This window comes from Leptosomus discolor, chromosome 2 (assembly GCF_034619465.1).
Source record: "Leptosomus discolor isolate bLepDis1 chromosome 2, bLepDis1.hap2, whole genome shotgun sequence".
NCBI lineage: Eukaryota > Metazoa > Chordata > Aves > Leptosomiformes > Leptosomidae > Leptosomus > Leptosomus discolor.
Window position 1 is genome coordinate 99,741,124 of NC_141392.1, and position 14,077 is coordinate 99,755,200.

A 14,077-nucleotide genomic window follows, 5' to 3' on the forward strand; every position below is an offset into this window, starting at 1 on the left:
TCTCAGTCAGCTGTTGAGCCTTCTGTCTGCTTCGAAAATCCAAAGGCAAGCAGTATCAAGACAGACGAATGCTGCCTTCTGTAGTATTTTCAGGTAGATAAGACTTTAGATAAATATAGACCAGTTAATCTAGGTCAGTATGCCTGTCTTAAGTGTATAATTAACTGAAAACAGCAGCACTCATTGCAAATTTCCCTTGTTCTTAAAGGGGAACTGAAATAATCCTATGCTGGTAGGAGTTTCAGGGATGGGAAAGTATGTTTAAAAAGGGGGGGAGGCATCTCACAGAGTGGGCTTTTCTTCAGCTGGGGTGAAGCCACAACACCGATATAAAATGATGTATTACGCAACAGCAGTTGGGTTTATTGATTTTTACCTATATCGCAGTGAGAAAAACATTAGCCCTTCTTCATCTAAATGAAAGCTTTATTCTAAGGAGATTATCGTGTCAGTGTCTCTGCAGCTTGCAGCCCATTTTCTGGGAGCAGTCAAGGCTTTTACAACTTGTCTTGTTCTGAGAGATGGCAATCAGTCAGGCACTGTAAGTGATTCTTGGGCCATTTTTATCAAGTGTGAAACAAATATAAAGAAGGCAGGTGAAAAAAAATAACCAAACCAACAGTGTACACTTAGAGACCTGCTTCTCTTGTCAAAACTGTGCTGGAAAGCAATCTTGATTACTCATACTGTCTCCATTATTGTGGCTGAAATAGGAGACTGGAGGGCTCTGTTTCCTTTTCTAGTATTGTCTTTTATTTTTCATGGATTTTCTGTGCTGCTAAGAGCAACGGATGATACTGGTTTCGTTGCATTGTTTTCATTGCACTGAAATGTAGAGAAGAATGGCATGAGCTTCATCATGCTCCCAGTAAGCATATTGGAAGCGGAATGTCCTACTGCTTTAGGAGGATTATGTTTCTTTTTACACCACTTAAGTTTTATTATTAATTAAATGTTCTTTCAAGAAATAATAGGTGCAGTATTACTCTCTGTCTTGTAGACTTGTCTTCTAAAGAGCACAGAGAAACCAGTGATTCTAAATGGCTGAAAAGAAATACATTTTTATTTACAGTGCCCTTGTAGTTAATTCAAAGACAAGCTTGTATTGAGTTACCCAAAGTTAATACCATTTTATGATCAAGGGAATTTGGGGTGTTGCCAAATGACAAGTTATCACTTGCTTTGAACAGTGTGATATGTAACAGTTTTATTTCTCTCTGTTGCATTTATTTAAAGCTTCTGCTAGGTAAAACTAAGCAAATAGTTTCTCTAGAAACAAAACCGAGAAAATTTAAATACTGCATTGTTCGCTAAAGGTTATATGTAATTTTTTTCTTTTGGGGTTTTGTTTTAGGGTTTTTTCAGCATGGGTCTGGTTTTCAGTAGCATAGGATTTCTTTAGCAGTGATTTCAGACCCTTGTGACTCTACTTGGCTTCAGTGGGATGAGTTTTGCTCAGCATCTTTGAAGGTCCCTTCTTTTAGTTGTTATGGCTAAGAGGATTCCTGGTGGTGAGAGGCAGACAGTAACACACGCTGCCCAGAGAATGGCGTAGCAAACCTAAAGGACAGTATTAAATAATTTTGAAGTTTTACATTAATTTGAAACATCAAATTAGTGATGTTGGTACAGGATAATACTTATGTGCCTTAAAAATATTTGTGGGTAAGCTTGTCTTAAGACAAGTATTCTGTTAAAACAAAAGTGTCGTGGCTGGCAATGGAGTTCAGCAGCATGAAGTTGTAAAGGTGTAAGTGCATGGGACTGAGGGTTGTCTAGAAGAGAACTGGCAGCAATGTTTGTTTGAAAGCAGGGCTTCAATGCAGTTTGAAGAAGCCTTCTTTAAAGCCCAATAAGAATATTGTCTTCCAGCTTAAAGTGATGTGTTTGTGACTGAACTTGGTACTGTATGGGTTCTGACATGCACTGAAGAGTTTGATGCAGACTGACTAAAAACTTGTAAAGGCAGTAGAAATGAACTTCCTCACATGAATGAATGGTAAGAGAAAAGTGAGTTTAACCTACTCAAGGGCAGTGGAAAGGATATGTCATGATAATACTATGGCAATGTACATGAATAAATATGCATAAGAAAATAGATATATATATATATAAGGGATGGCTAGAAACTAGCTTGTAGATAAAGAGCAGCTGACAGTGCTGCTTGTGTTTATCACTTAGCACTGACCTCAGCTCATTCCTCATTCACATGATTTTAATGATACCCTTTTTTGCTGAAAACTCTGTTGCTGTATTCACCCATGCTGTTGGTTTGATTTACTAGTGCAGCAGTGATTTAAATCTGATAAAGAGTTGTAATCAAGTGTTACTATTTTTATTTGACAGGCCGGACCTGATAGACATGAATACCGTTGCTGTTCAAAGCAACCTTGCAAATTTAGAACATGCTTTTTTTGTAGCAGAAAAACTTGGGGTTGCCAGACTTCTGGATCCTGAAGGTAAGAGCTACAAAGGGGTTTGTTACAAAAACTCTTAACATTCAAATAAAATCCAGTCTGCCTGCAGGTTGTAGCATATTTGTGGGCATTCTTACAACTACGTGATAAAGCACTGTTCTGTCTTGCTCTTTTAGATGTTGATGTTTCCTCACCTGATGAGAAGTCAGTAATAACTTATGTGTCATCACTTTACGATGCATTTCCCAAAGTACCAGAAGGTGGTGAAGGCATCGGTGCAAATGTACGTAGGAGAAAAACACTTGTGCAGTGTGTGAACTTCATTAATACAATTCTTGGTTTCAGCTCCAGAATATTAGTTGGGTCTTCTGCAGGACTGCTGTCACACTTTTCTTTGACATGATTTCCTAGGTTGAGATTTTAGAGGCTTAGCAGCTATTTCCTGTTCTGGACATGAAAATATTTGTGCAGGGACCTTAACTAAAAACAATATTCCTGAAGTTAGAGAAAGATAGAGTCAAAGTTCTGCTTTGCAGTCATGGACCTAAAAATTGTGCCTTTCTTATTCTTACCAATTTGAAGTTTATTAAATTAGAAGATTTTGTGTTTTCGGTGGAATTATTTGGGCCCAAAATTGAAGAGTGAGATCGTATAGTTGGAAGCTTTAAGTGAGCAAGTAAATGATCTCTCAAATGATTTTCTTCTGATCTGTAAACTGGGTTTTGCTTTGGTAGGATGTTGAAGTCAAATGGGTTGAATATCAGAATATGGTGAACTACCTCATGCAGTGGATCAGACACCATGTCACAATAATGTCTGACAGAACGTTTCCCAACAGTCCTGTGGAATTGAAGGTGAGGTGTGGCGTCTTAAACTCCTTGTTGCAATGACACTTTATCTTACTGACTCAAAGCATGCTTGAACAAATGAAGTGTTTCTTGAGGTATACAATCAAATCAGCTGTGGAACAGTCCTACTCCTTAAGCTTTTCAAAGTACAATAAATACATTACTAAGATATGAAAACTCAAAAGCAAATCTTTAGCTTCTCACCGATTGTTTTTTTGTAGTACCCAAGTAGAGCAGTGTAAGAACATACACTTATGAAGAGTATTAGGAGAGAGGTTTAGAGAGTAAGGTTATATTCACTGTAAGTAAAAGTTGATGATGGTTTTTATTTTTCTGTAGGCACTTTATAATCAGTATTTACAGTTTAAAGAAACAGAAATTCCACCAAAGGAGACAGATAAATCAAAAATTAAACGTCTATATAAACTGCTAGAGGTAAGTTTTAACATGCATTGAAATGTATAGAAGTTCCCTTTCTGTGGCTGAAAATAACGAATATGTATGAATTGTTAAGGTCTGGATAGAATTTGGACGCATCAAGCTTCCTCAAGGCTACCATCCAAATGACATAGAAAAAGAATGGGGAAAGCTTATTATTGCTATGCTGGAAAGAGAGAAGACCCTTCGGCCTGAAGTGGAGAGGTACACTAGTGAATGTTTGCCAGGCTTGGTTAATGTATTTTCTGTTGTTTTAACCTGTATTGAAATTTGTAAATGTCTCCTTCCATGATAACATCCACATGTATTTTTCTATATGAAGTAATTCTGCCTTTGTTTGAGGCCTGAATTTCCTTACCTGCTTTATAGAAGCAGGCCCAGATGGAAATAACTTTGGTGGTCTCAGAAGGTCGTGATGAATAGTATCTGTGTATAGATAGATAGATCATCAAAGCACTTACATGCAAATATAACAACCACCTTCTTTGTACAGTTAGTCAGAGCTAGGTTCATATCACTTCACTATCTCATTTGGACCTGATTTCATATGAGCAATATCCTCATGCTTTAAATGAAATGTATATTTCACTTGGTGCACAGCGTTGTGGGCTAATATCCTGTTCTGAGGTTGTTTAAACATTGGTTGTACTTGAGAGCGCACAAAGCATTTAGATATACAAAATGCATAGTAGTCTTCCACGGTAATAGAATGTGTGACACTGTTTTGTACATCACTAGTAACGTACTGAGCATGTTTAAAATTTTTATGCAGTCTTAGAGCATTTCTGCTTTTTAGTGGTACCGCTTCTGAGTTCTGTGACAGACTGGTGCTATCCATTAATTAATTAATTTTAAAAATCCCTTTTATTTAAGTTAAATGATTCTTTTGGCTTCTACCTGCAGGTAGATATAGACAGCTGAGTCTGGATTCATTCTGCTTAATGCTAAGCATACAAAGGAGACACCCAAGATCTGAGTAACTTTCTAGAGAATCCTGGCACTGACTTTCTGGTGACAGTAGGTTGACCGTTCTTTCTGGTTTAGGTACCTGAAATTAGGTGTGAAGAATCCAGACCGCTGTGTAGGAAGTCCCCAGACAGACAGATTTTAGCCAGAAAAGATCCCAAAGACAGTCAGAATTGATTAAATATGTGTCATGCTTACAAAAGCAAGAGCATGACTGAAATGGCAGATTCAGTGGGAGGTGTTGATTCACAGCATCCTGCTGTGAAAGAAGTTCCTATAGAGGAATACAAAGTTGTCCCCACCATGCAGAGCAGAACACTGGAAAGCAGCAGAAGAAACACAGCCTGCTAGATCTTGCAGGTTAATCTGTCCTGACCTGCCAAAAGCAAAGTCAGTGCCTGCCTTCACCAAAAGGTATTCTGTTCATGCTTGCTGAAAAAGCTGGATTATCTTTCTTGAGAAATGTGTATAGATGACATGAGTTTATTTCTTCTTTTATTCAGATGGACTGAGTGCAGGTAAACCAGTAATACACATAAAGTCCTCTCCCTATTTCAGGATTGGTAAACTCACTTAAAGTGACAGATTGTATGATGATGGTGTGACACTCATGTGGTGGTCACTGTAAAATGAGAGAGAAGTTGATTAAGTGATTCTGGCTGAGTGATCAAGTTAAAATTGTCAGTTGATCTGGACACAAGAACTTGATCCATGTTTCTTTGTATTGGTTACTAGTGCATCTCGCTAATATGAGGGATTGATACAGCTCCTGGGGTGGAATTTGATTGTGGCAAAAATGTGACTTCAGCTAATACTGAAATTCAGCAAGTACTAAAACTTTGCCTCCAAGTCTGGTGAATACATCTGTGAAAGTATCAAGACAGATAGACCATACGTGGCCAGATTGGTGTATGGGATCAAAATTAATATGATGTCAGTGAGGAGAGTGCCAAACTGAGCTCTAGTTTGCAAAACTAGCAGAGCTTGGCATTACTGCAGGGGCTTGTCTATGCCTTTGCTGTGCTCTTCTGTGTAAACACAGTGATCTTATGGTGTGGGTGTGGTTTTTCAGGAGGTCCTAAAAGCAGGGGGTGAAATACTGAAAAAATCACCCCAAACCCAGATTCTGAGTTAGAATGTAAACTTAAGATTTTTCTTATTTGTTTTGCAGGCAAAATAGCAAGAAGAAATTAGCTCGATGTGGAAGAAGTTGAAGGGAGATTTGCAGGAGGACAGATTAGTGGGACAGGGCAGTTAGTAAACGTGCATACTTGGACAGTGGAGTAATGATGGTGGGTTGGATGGTGTACAGGTGTATCAAATGATATTGTTGAGCTGCTTTAACCATGGCAGTCCCCCAGTTTTATCGTGCAATTCCATTTGGAGGAAAAGGAGTCAGCTCAGCCTGGAGGTGTTCTGTACCGTACCATGGAGTGTGGAGTTTTCACTTCACTCCTTTTTGAAACTTTTCATTGCAGAGTCTGAGAACCACTGCAAAGACTTCTTTAAGTTCTTATTTGGCTGATAGACATTTAGTGACACTTAAATAAAATATTTGGCGTGTCTGTTTCCTAGAGACGCCCTAATGTTACTGCCTAGTCTGTACTTGCAAAACTTGAATGCAAGGTAGGGAAGCAAAAAGCAAGGTAGTGTACACAGCCCCAGGTAAAATCCTTTGAAGAGCTGACAGAATATTAATTGCTGGGTTTTGAATATGCATACTGAAGCCTATTTAAAGGAGGAGTGCTAGGTGTTTCAAAAGCCAGTGGTGTAATTTCATCCCTAGAAGCTCTACATTTTGTAGGAGTTTTATCTTTTCATTTTTCAGCAAATGTAAACAGCCAGAAGGACCGTGCTCTGGATGTGAAAATGAATAGCAGTAGTTACAGCTATCATAGCAGTGATTCACTGTTTAGCAACAGTACTAGTGCTCGAACCAGCGTTGACTCTAACGAGAATTTCCTTTCTGTTAATTGTGGTCCCACACTGATTAAGTCTTGTATAAGCTTTGGTAATGGCACCTTAGAAGGAAGCAGGTAACTTGGCTTATGTATTTGTGCTTTCTGTTAGATGCTGGCTATTTGTTTGTTTTTAAAGTCATGCAACTTGTATAGTAACTGTAAGTAACATTAATACTTACTTGTTCTTCTGAAATGCTCTGCTGTCACCTAGGTTGGAAATGCTGCAGCAGATTGCAAACAGAATTCATCGGGACAGCCGGAGCTGTGAGGACAAACTAATACTTGCCCGGAACGCTCTACAGTCTGTAAGTCAGTCCGTGATTTTTTTGTCTGTCTTCATGAAGTTAGTGCAGTGGAATGACTACTTAAAAAAAAAAAAAAATTTAGGATTTCTGAGTGCATACTTAATAGCTGCTACTTTTATTTTTGTTGTACTGTTATTTTTAATTTAGCATTTCTTCAAGACAATACCAAAAATTGACTAGAGTGAGTTCTGTTAGATTATTATTTTTTTTTGTTGGTAGTCAGGTAAAATGCTTCACAATTGTTTCGAAATCAGAAGAAGTTTTTACAAAAAAAAACCCAGAATTTCTTACAGCTCATTTCTCTTTGGTTTAGCTGCAGGACGTAATGGCTTTCTATTTATTTATTCAGGACACCAAGCGATTAGAGTCAGGGCTCCAGTTCCAACATGAAGCAGAGATAGCTGGGTATCTTCTTGAATCTGAAAACCTTCTCCGCCAGCAAGTGATTGATGCCCAGATTCTTATTGATGGAAAATACTACCAGGCAGACCAGCTTGTGCAAAGGTACTTTACAGTGTATTTATATGAATAAATACATGTCCCAAATATGGATACCTGTAATGGACAGCATTTTCAAATCTTTATCTACGGATAGACTTCTCAATCTGTCACTGGGCACCCAAATAAAGATTATCAGGTATTCTGGTGGGTACATGGCCCACCAACATTGTTGAAGACAAGAGGAGCCGTTTGTACTCATTTGTGAAAACTAAGTCATTCACCAGAACATGACTTAAATGTTTAATGTTTACTAGATATCTGAGTGTAAAGAAATTGGCTTAGTTTATTGCACCTGGTACGCTTTTAGAATTCACTTACTTTGATTTTAAAAAAGAGGCGAGATTTCTCGTGACAGCTGTAGGGGTCTTAACAGGTAATAAGTGGGGTAACATTAGCTTATATGTGGCAGCGTGTACAGTCTTGGCAGAAAGATACGTTTAAACAGCATAATTCAATTTTGTGAAGAAAGGGCTCCAAAGTGTTTCAGGATTCATCCTGGACCAGGTGAGATCAAGCACGTAACAGCTCCTTGGCAGCTAATTGCAAGCGTTTGATCTACTACAACATGTAGTAACTTGTAAGATTTCTGCTATGCTGATTGTTCCCTGGAATTGTGTATGGTGCATGCTAGTACCCATACCATGCTGATTTTCTGGTCATTGCCTGATTTCTGCATCTGTTATCTGTATTTACAGAAGTATAAGCTGACATACGCTATCCTTTCTGATAGAAATGCTTTTTTTGTAAATATTTAAGTGCAGCTGAAGTGTAAGAGGTCATATTAATTCATATTGCTGTTCAGTTGAGCTTGATAAACCTTGATCATAAACGTTAATTGAAATGATTTATTTATTGATTTTCTTTTATTTTAATAGGGTTGCAAAACTTCGTGATGAATTGATGGCCATACGGACCGAATGTTCTTCCGTGTACAACAAGGGGCATGCACTGACAACAGAGCAAACAAAGCTGATGATATCAGGAATAACTGAAAGCTTAAACTCAGGATTTACAACAAACCTAACCCCTGAATTAAATGCTGCAATGACGCAAGGTTTAACACCTACTTTGACTTCTTCCAGCTTGACATCTGGCCTTTCATCAGGTCTTACTTCCAGACTGACACCAACCATCACTCCCACTTACACACCAGGCATCCCACCACGGTTAATTCAAAGCTATGTGACAGGAGTAGACAGTGGGACTCTGCAAACACTCAAACTGATGCAAATCAGAAAACCTCTAATGAAATCAGCTTTTGTGGATCAGAATTTAACAGAAGAAGAGGTGAACATGAAGTTTGTTCAGGACCTATTGAACTGGGTAGAAGAAATGCAGGTAGCAATCTTTACAGAAACAGTCTGTTTCTAATAGTTACGTTAACTCCTTGTAGGTCTTGGCTAATTTTTTCTTCTTGTTTGTAAGGTGCAACTTGATCGAGCAGAATGGGGTTCAGATTTACCGAGTGTTGAAAGCCATTTAGAAAATCACAAAAATGTCCACAAAGCTATTGAGGAATTTGAATCCAGCCTTAAAGAAGCTAAAATCAGTGAGGTACAGCACCATATTCTTTATTTCTTATGGGTGACCCAAAAACTAATCTTGAATTTTAGAACTTTCTGGGTTTCACAGTCTTTCTTAATTTTTACTTCTGATCTCTGGATGACGTGTTATGAAATCAGGAGATCTAATCGCTTAACACATCTAACCTTTTTGTTGTCTTCTGATCTCATATACCAAATACAGATCCAAATGACTGCCCCTCTTAAACTCAGTTATGCAGAAAAATTGCACAAACTGGAGAGTCAGTATTCAAAACTCTTGGTAAGTCTGTCATAAATCTTCGATGTTCAACTTTTCAGTGCACATCGTATTTGATAAGGGATGAGTTTTAAGTGCTGATTTTTGTAAATCTTTTTTTTTTTTAATAAAGAACACATCAAGAAATCAGGAAAGGCATCTAGATACTCTTCACAATTTTGTGTCTCGTGCTACTAGAGAGCTAATATGGCTGAATGAAAAAGAAGAGGAAGAGGTTGCATATGACTGGAGTGAGAGAAACCCCAATATAACAAGAAAAAAGGAATACCATGCAGTATGTATTGCTGGTATAATCCAGAGGGAATTATTACATCATCTTTAAGAGTTTAAGAGATTTCTAAAACTTTTCTATCTTTTTTTTTTGTTTGTTTTTTTGTCTGGAAAAAAGGAATTAATGAGAGAACTTGATCAAAAAGAAGAAGTTATTAAATCAGTGCAAGAAATAGCCGAGCAATTACTTCTTGAAAATCACCCAGCCAGGCTAACCATTGAGGTAAGTTAGTAAAAACAGCACACAAACAAGAAAATAGTTTTGAGATTTTAATAGACCTTAGATTTTGGGGGAAAAGAAGGGAAGTGCTAACTCATGGGAAATGGAACAAGACAACTCTGAATAATGGGGCCTTTCTTTTTCCTCTTTGACGTCTGTGTTGTATCTGTCTTCCAGTTGCCAAAATGTAAAAACGCTTCTGTGAAGTTATGTTTACATCTTGGATTGTTTAGGTAAAATTTCCCTAAAGTCTAAAATTAAAATTTCTGGAGTTGGTCTGTACAGATGTTTCTGGTCATGCATGCAGCTCCTTGAGCTGTTGATGCAGATTGCATTGGCAGACTAAGGGCACAGAACAATCCTTATGTGTTTTTTCTCCTGTTGGATTGCAAGAAGTTTCAGTAGAGCTTTTTTAGTCACTTACTATATATAGAGATTCCTGTTATGGTTTAGGGTTGGTTTCATAACTTGTCAGTGAATTATGAAACTTGTTTGCATGTTAAAAGTCTGACCAGGTGAGGTGATTTACTTCAGGCTTGAGTCAAGGTCTATATTATAGGCAAACGGTTTACAGAAAATTTATTTTAGCTGTTGTAGGGTCATAAAATGTTTCCAAAGGAGAATATAAAATGCTTTTCCCTGCGGATCTTCAAGAAAAGTGTAAATACAGACAGTGAGTGGTAAAAATTGAAACAATAAAAAGCTGATTTATTATATAAGAATGAAAAAACAGAGAGGATGGATTTTTATGGTTCTTCAGCTCAGTGAGTTTGTATCTGTGAGAAATGGAAACATGAAGAAAACTACTCCCTCCCTTCTCATGATATACATACTTTGAATAATACATTACTTTTTATGTAATGTGGGGAATTCTATTCTTTAAAAGTATATGCTGTTCTAATGGGTTCTTAACATACTTAATATATGAATATATTAAAGATATATATTATGATGCCATCACAGTGGAGATGACTGTGCAGGTTATGCTATGGTGAAACATTTAAAAAGCAGAGAAAAAAAGAGAAATCTATAGAAATGTATATCTTTTCTACAGAAGAATCTATGCATTAATGCATTAGTTTGAAATTCATTGAAGCGAATGGAAAGAGTCTTGAATTCCCTGAGAATCATACGGAATTGAAAAATTGAGATGCTTGGCTGTTTTCACAAAGTCAAGAGTACCCTCTGCTGGTGAACACTCCAGCCGTGCATCTCTAGTGGCAGCCCCCTGCAGACAGTACAGGAGGCACCGTTCCAGTAGCGCTGCATTCTTCAAATTGCTGTGTAGCTGTTACACAAAATTATACATTGCAGCGAGTCCTGCTTAATTTTTTTTTATCGTGTATTCAGTGTTACTTTAATATCCGATTTGCATCCAGCCAAGAATTCAGCTATTTTGGTTGAGTAAACAGGGACACAGAATTGTAGATGAGCTTAGATTTGGGTTACTTCAGGAGATGCTGTCCAGCCCCTGCTTAAAGCAGTGTCAGGGCTTTGTTTGGCTGAATTCTGAATGTACCTGAGGATGGTGATTTCACAGCCCCTCTGGACTAGCTTTCTTATGTTTGACTATGCTGTAGTAACAGGGGTTTTTTTCCTCACGTCTAATTGGAATTTTCCTTCCTGCAGCCTACTTTTCCTGGGTGAGGAGGTCAGCTTTAGATGCTTGTGTTTGCTACATTACTTTTGTGTTTCCTAAATTCTGTAAAGGTATGCATGTTTTAATTTTAATTTCCTTTTGTAAAATACATTTCTCTTCCTTGCAGGCCTATAGAGCTGCAATGCAGACACAATGGAGCTGGATTCTTCAGCTCTGTCACTGTGTTGAACAACATTTGAGAGAAAATGCTGCATATTTTGAGGTAAGAAAGTAAATCAGTAAAAATGTGAAATGTTTTAAGTTTTGTCCATAGTCAAAAAGTTCCACTGAAAGTGCTAGTTGCTGTCTCACAGTAATTGTAGAATTGCATTTGTCATGTGCAATCATTAGATGATGAGCCATGCTCCTGTCACAGCCTTACCGCACCTGTATCTGTAACACTACAGTTACATCAGTTCACAGCAGATGGAGGTCTGGCCTGACGTTTTTTCAGAGTGCTGCAGCTGCCAGTTGAGAAGGAAGCTGTGTTCTCTCCCTGTCATGCACAACTGCCATCAGTACAGCTTCTGCGGATGATGTGGAGTGGAGGGTGGTTAGTGATGACCAAGGGAGAACATATTCTAGGTGGTTGTTCCAGGACTAACCAAATAGAAATGGAATGTACAGGGTTAATAACAAACAGAGGAGAGAACACCCTGACAGCAGACCTATCCAACTGAAACACCTTTCTGATTATCACCCATTTACATACTCAGCAAACGATGCAGTACTCAGTTACGTGCATGATGATTGAAGATTTAAGGATTTTTCAGTTGTATGCATGAGGATTGAAGATTGAAGAATTTTAATTTTTTTAAATGTACTGGGTTTTTTATATTTAAACTATAAAGATTAGTCATTAGTGTCTGGTGGGTTGGGTGGCTGAAGAGGAAGAGGGGTGATGTTGGGATGAGATGCCTTCGGACTGAAAAGGGTGAGAGCCTAAAGTTATGAAATGGTCACTGGAGAAGACAGAGTTGAGTGATTTGGGCTCCCAGTGGTAGGGGGAAGAAATGGAAATTCTGGATTGAAGAAATGAGGTTTCAGGGACAGAATGGGGTGAGGATTTTCACAGGACATTTCCCTTCCCAGTCATGCTTAACCAGTTTGGGGGTGCAGATGTCCATGCAGAACTGCCAAGTGTGGCAGCTCATTTCCCCTCTTGCACAAGATGTTTGCTCCAGTGTACTTGTATTCCAGGTAGTTTGCTACAGTTTGTAGGCTTTGTCTGTTCGTTAGATGTGAAAGTAGTTGTAATTCCAAGGAATGGAAGAATCACATCAGACAATTTTTCTGTTGCAGGACCAGTAATTACTGAGGTTCAATAACTGCTGAATTAATTTTGTATGTAGATTGTACCAAGAATAAATGGTGTTATAACATGTGCCTTCTTGAAGAGTACATTTAGATATATCGTGAATAGTGTTGTGTGGTGCAGTGGACACTTAAGCTACTAGAAAACATTATTTTTAAAAAGACAGCACTTAAAACTTGATAGTGTGGCTCTTTGTATACTTTTTAGGTTGTTTTAAAATAACCCAGATATTATCTCATCCTAGTTTTTCAGCGATGCCAAAGAAGCCATGGAATATTTAAAGAATCTGAAAGATACCATATACCGAAAATACAGTTGTGATAGATCAAGCAGCCTTCATAGGCTGGAAGACCTTGTTCAGGAGTCTATGGTAAGAATTCAAGGATCCTGTTAATGTGAGTTACAATTAAACAAGAAATGTGTAGATTATAGTTGGATATAAAATACATGTGTTAAAATTATTCCTTTAAAGTGAAGGAAAGAAGTTTTATTTTTTAGAACTTGTGGTTAAATAATTGCATTTATCCATGTATAATGACTATTTATCATAATGTTAAAATACGGTTTTATTTATTTATTTATCTTTACAATATCAGATGTTGTGGGAAACCAGTGGCTTCAGAAAGATACTTTGTTCTTGTAAAATGTGTTACTTTTAAGAAAGACAGTAGAAGTAGTCAGGAAAAGAAAAGCTTAACAGGATCAAAGAAGCAGCACTGTTTTCTGGCCATCTCTTATGACGTATTCTTTTCTTAACTGTTTTAGGAAGAAAAGGAACAACTCTTGCAGTATAAGAGCACAGTAGCAGGCCTTGTGGGGAGAGCAAAGGCAATAATTCAGCTGAAGCCAAGGAACCCTGACTGTATACTGAAAGCATCCATCCCAATTAAAGCCATCTGTGACTATAGACAAATTGAGGTTAGAAACTTGAATTTCCTCAAATCAATTACAGACATGAGAATTCAGCTAAAGTTTCATTAATTACTGTGTTCCTGGAGAATGGGCTGTAAATTTCTTCCACCCTAGTAAACAAGAGCAAATCCTTGTGTTGAACATTGTTTTTGTTGTTCTGTTGCTTATTTGTTGACACCATTTGCAGAAGTGCTTTAAAAAAGTATTTTGTAATGCTTAGCTCATTAAATTATTCTGCTTTTCTGTTAATACTAGATAACTATTTACAAAGATGATGAGTGTGTATTAGCCAACAACTCCCACCGTGCTAAATGGAAAGTCATTAGTCCGAGTGGTAATGAGGCCATGGTTCCATCCGTATGCTTTACAGTTCCTCCACCAAACAAAGAAGCAATAGATACAGCCAACAGGTAGGGGCGAAACAAACCCACCCATTTTCTTTTAAAATTCATTTATATGAAGCT

General features: G+C 37.7%; 1 protein-coding gene across 9 annotated transcripts in view; it reads left to right on the plus strand.

Annotated features, from left to right (window-relative positions):
- The window catches only part of DST (dystonin), a 313,666-nt gene that overhangs the window by 158,409 nt on the left and 141,180 nt on the right, over positions 1-14,077 (plus strand). For 7 of the 9 annotated variants that reach the window (XM_086461505.1, XM_086461508.1, XM_086461507.1 and 4 more), the window contains 16 exons: positions 2,347-2,459; positions 2,594-2,700; positions 3,152-3,271; positions 3,605-3,700; positions 3,780-3,907; positions 6,842-6,935; positions 7,285-7,439; positions 8,312-8,774; positions 8,862-8,990; positions 9,183-9,260; positions 9,370-9,531; positions 9,646-9,750; positions 11,514-11,609; positions 12,946-13,071; positions 13,467-13,619; positions 13,869-14,023. In XM_086461505.1, coding sequence (XP_086317631.1) covers positions 2,347-2,459; positions 2,594-2,700; positions 3,152-3,271; positions 3,605-3,700; positions 3,780-3,907; positions 6,842-6,935; positions 7,285-7,439; positions 8,312-8,774; positions 8,862-8,990; positions 9,183-9,260; positions 9,370-9,531; positions 9,646-9,750; positions 11,514-11,609; positions 12,946-13,071; positions 13,467-13,619; positions 13,869-14,023 — 2,280 coding nt within the window. Of the gene's footprint in view, positions 1-2,346; positions 2,460-2,593; positions 2,701-3,151; positions 3,272-3,604; positions 3,701-3,779; positions 3,908-6,538; positions 6,706-6,841; positions 6,936-7,284; positions 7,440-8,311; positions 8,775-8,861; positions 8,991-9,182; positions 9,261-9,369; positions 9,532-9,645; positions 9,751-11,513; positions 11,610-12,945; positions 13,072-13,466; positions 13,620-13,868; positions 14,024-14,077 lie in introns of those variants that run through there. The other 2 variants (XM_086461513.1, XM_009949379.2) reach the window with 1 other exon arrangement.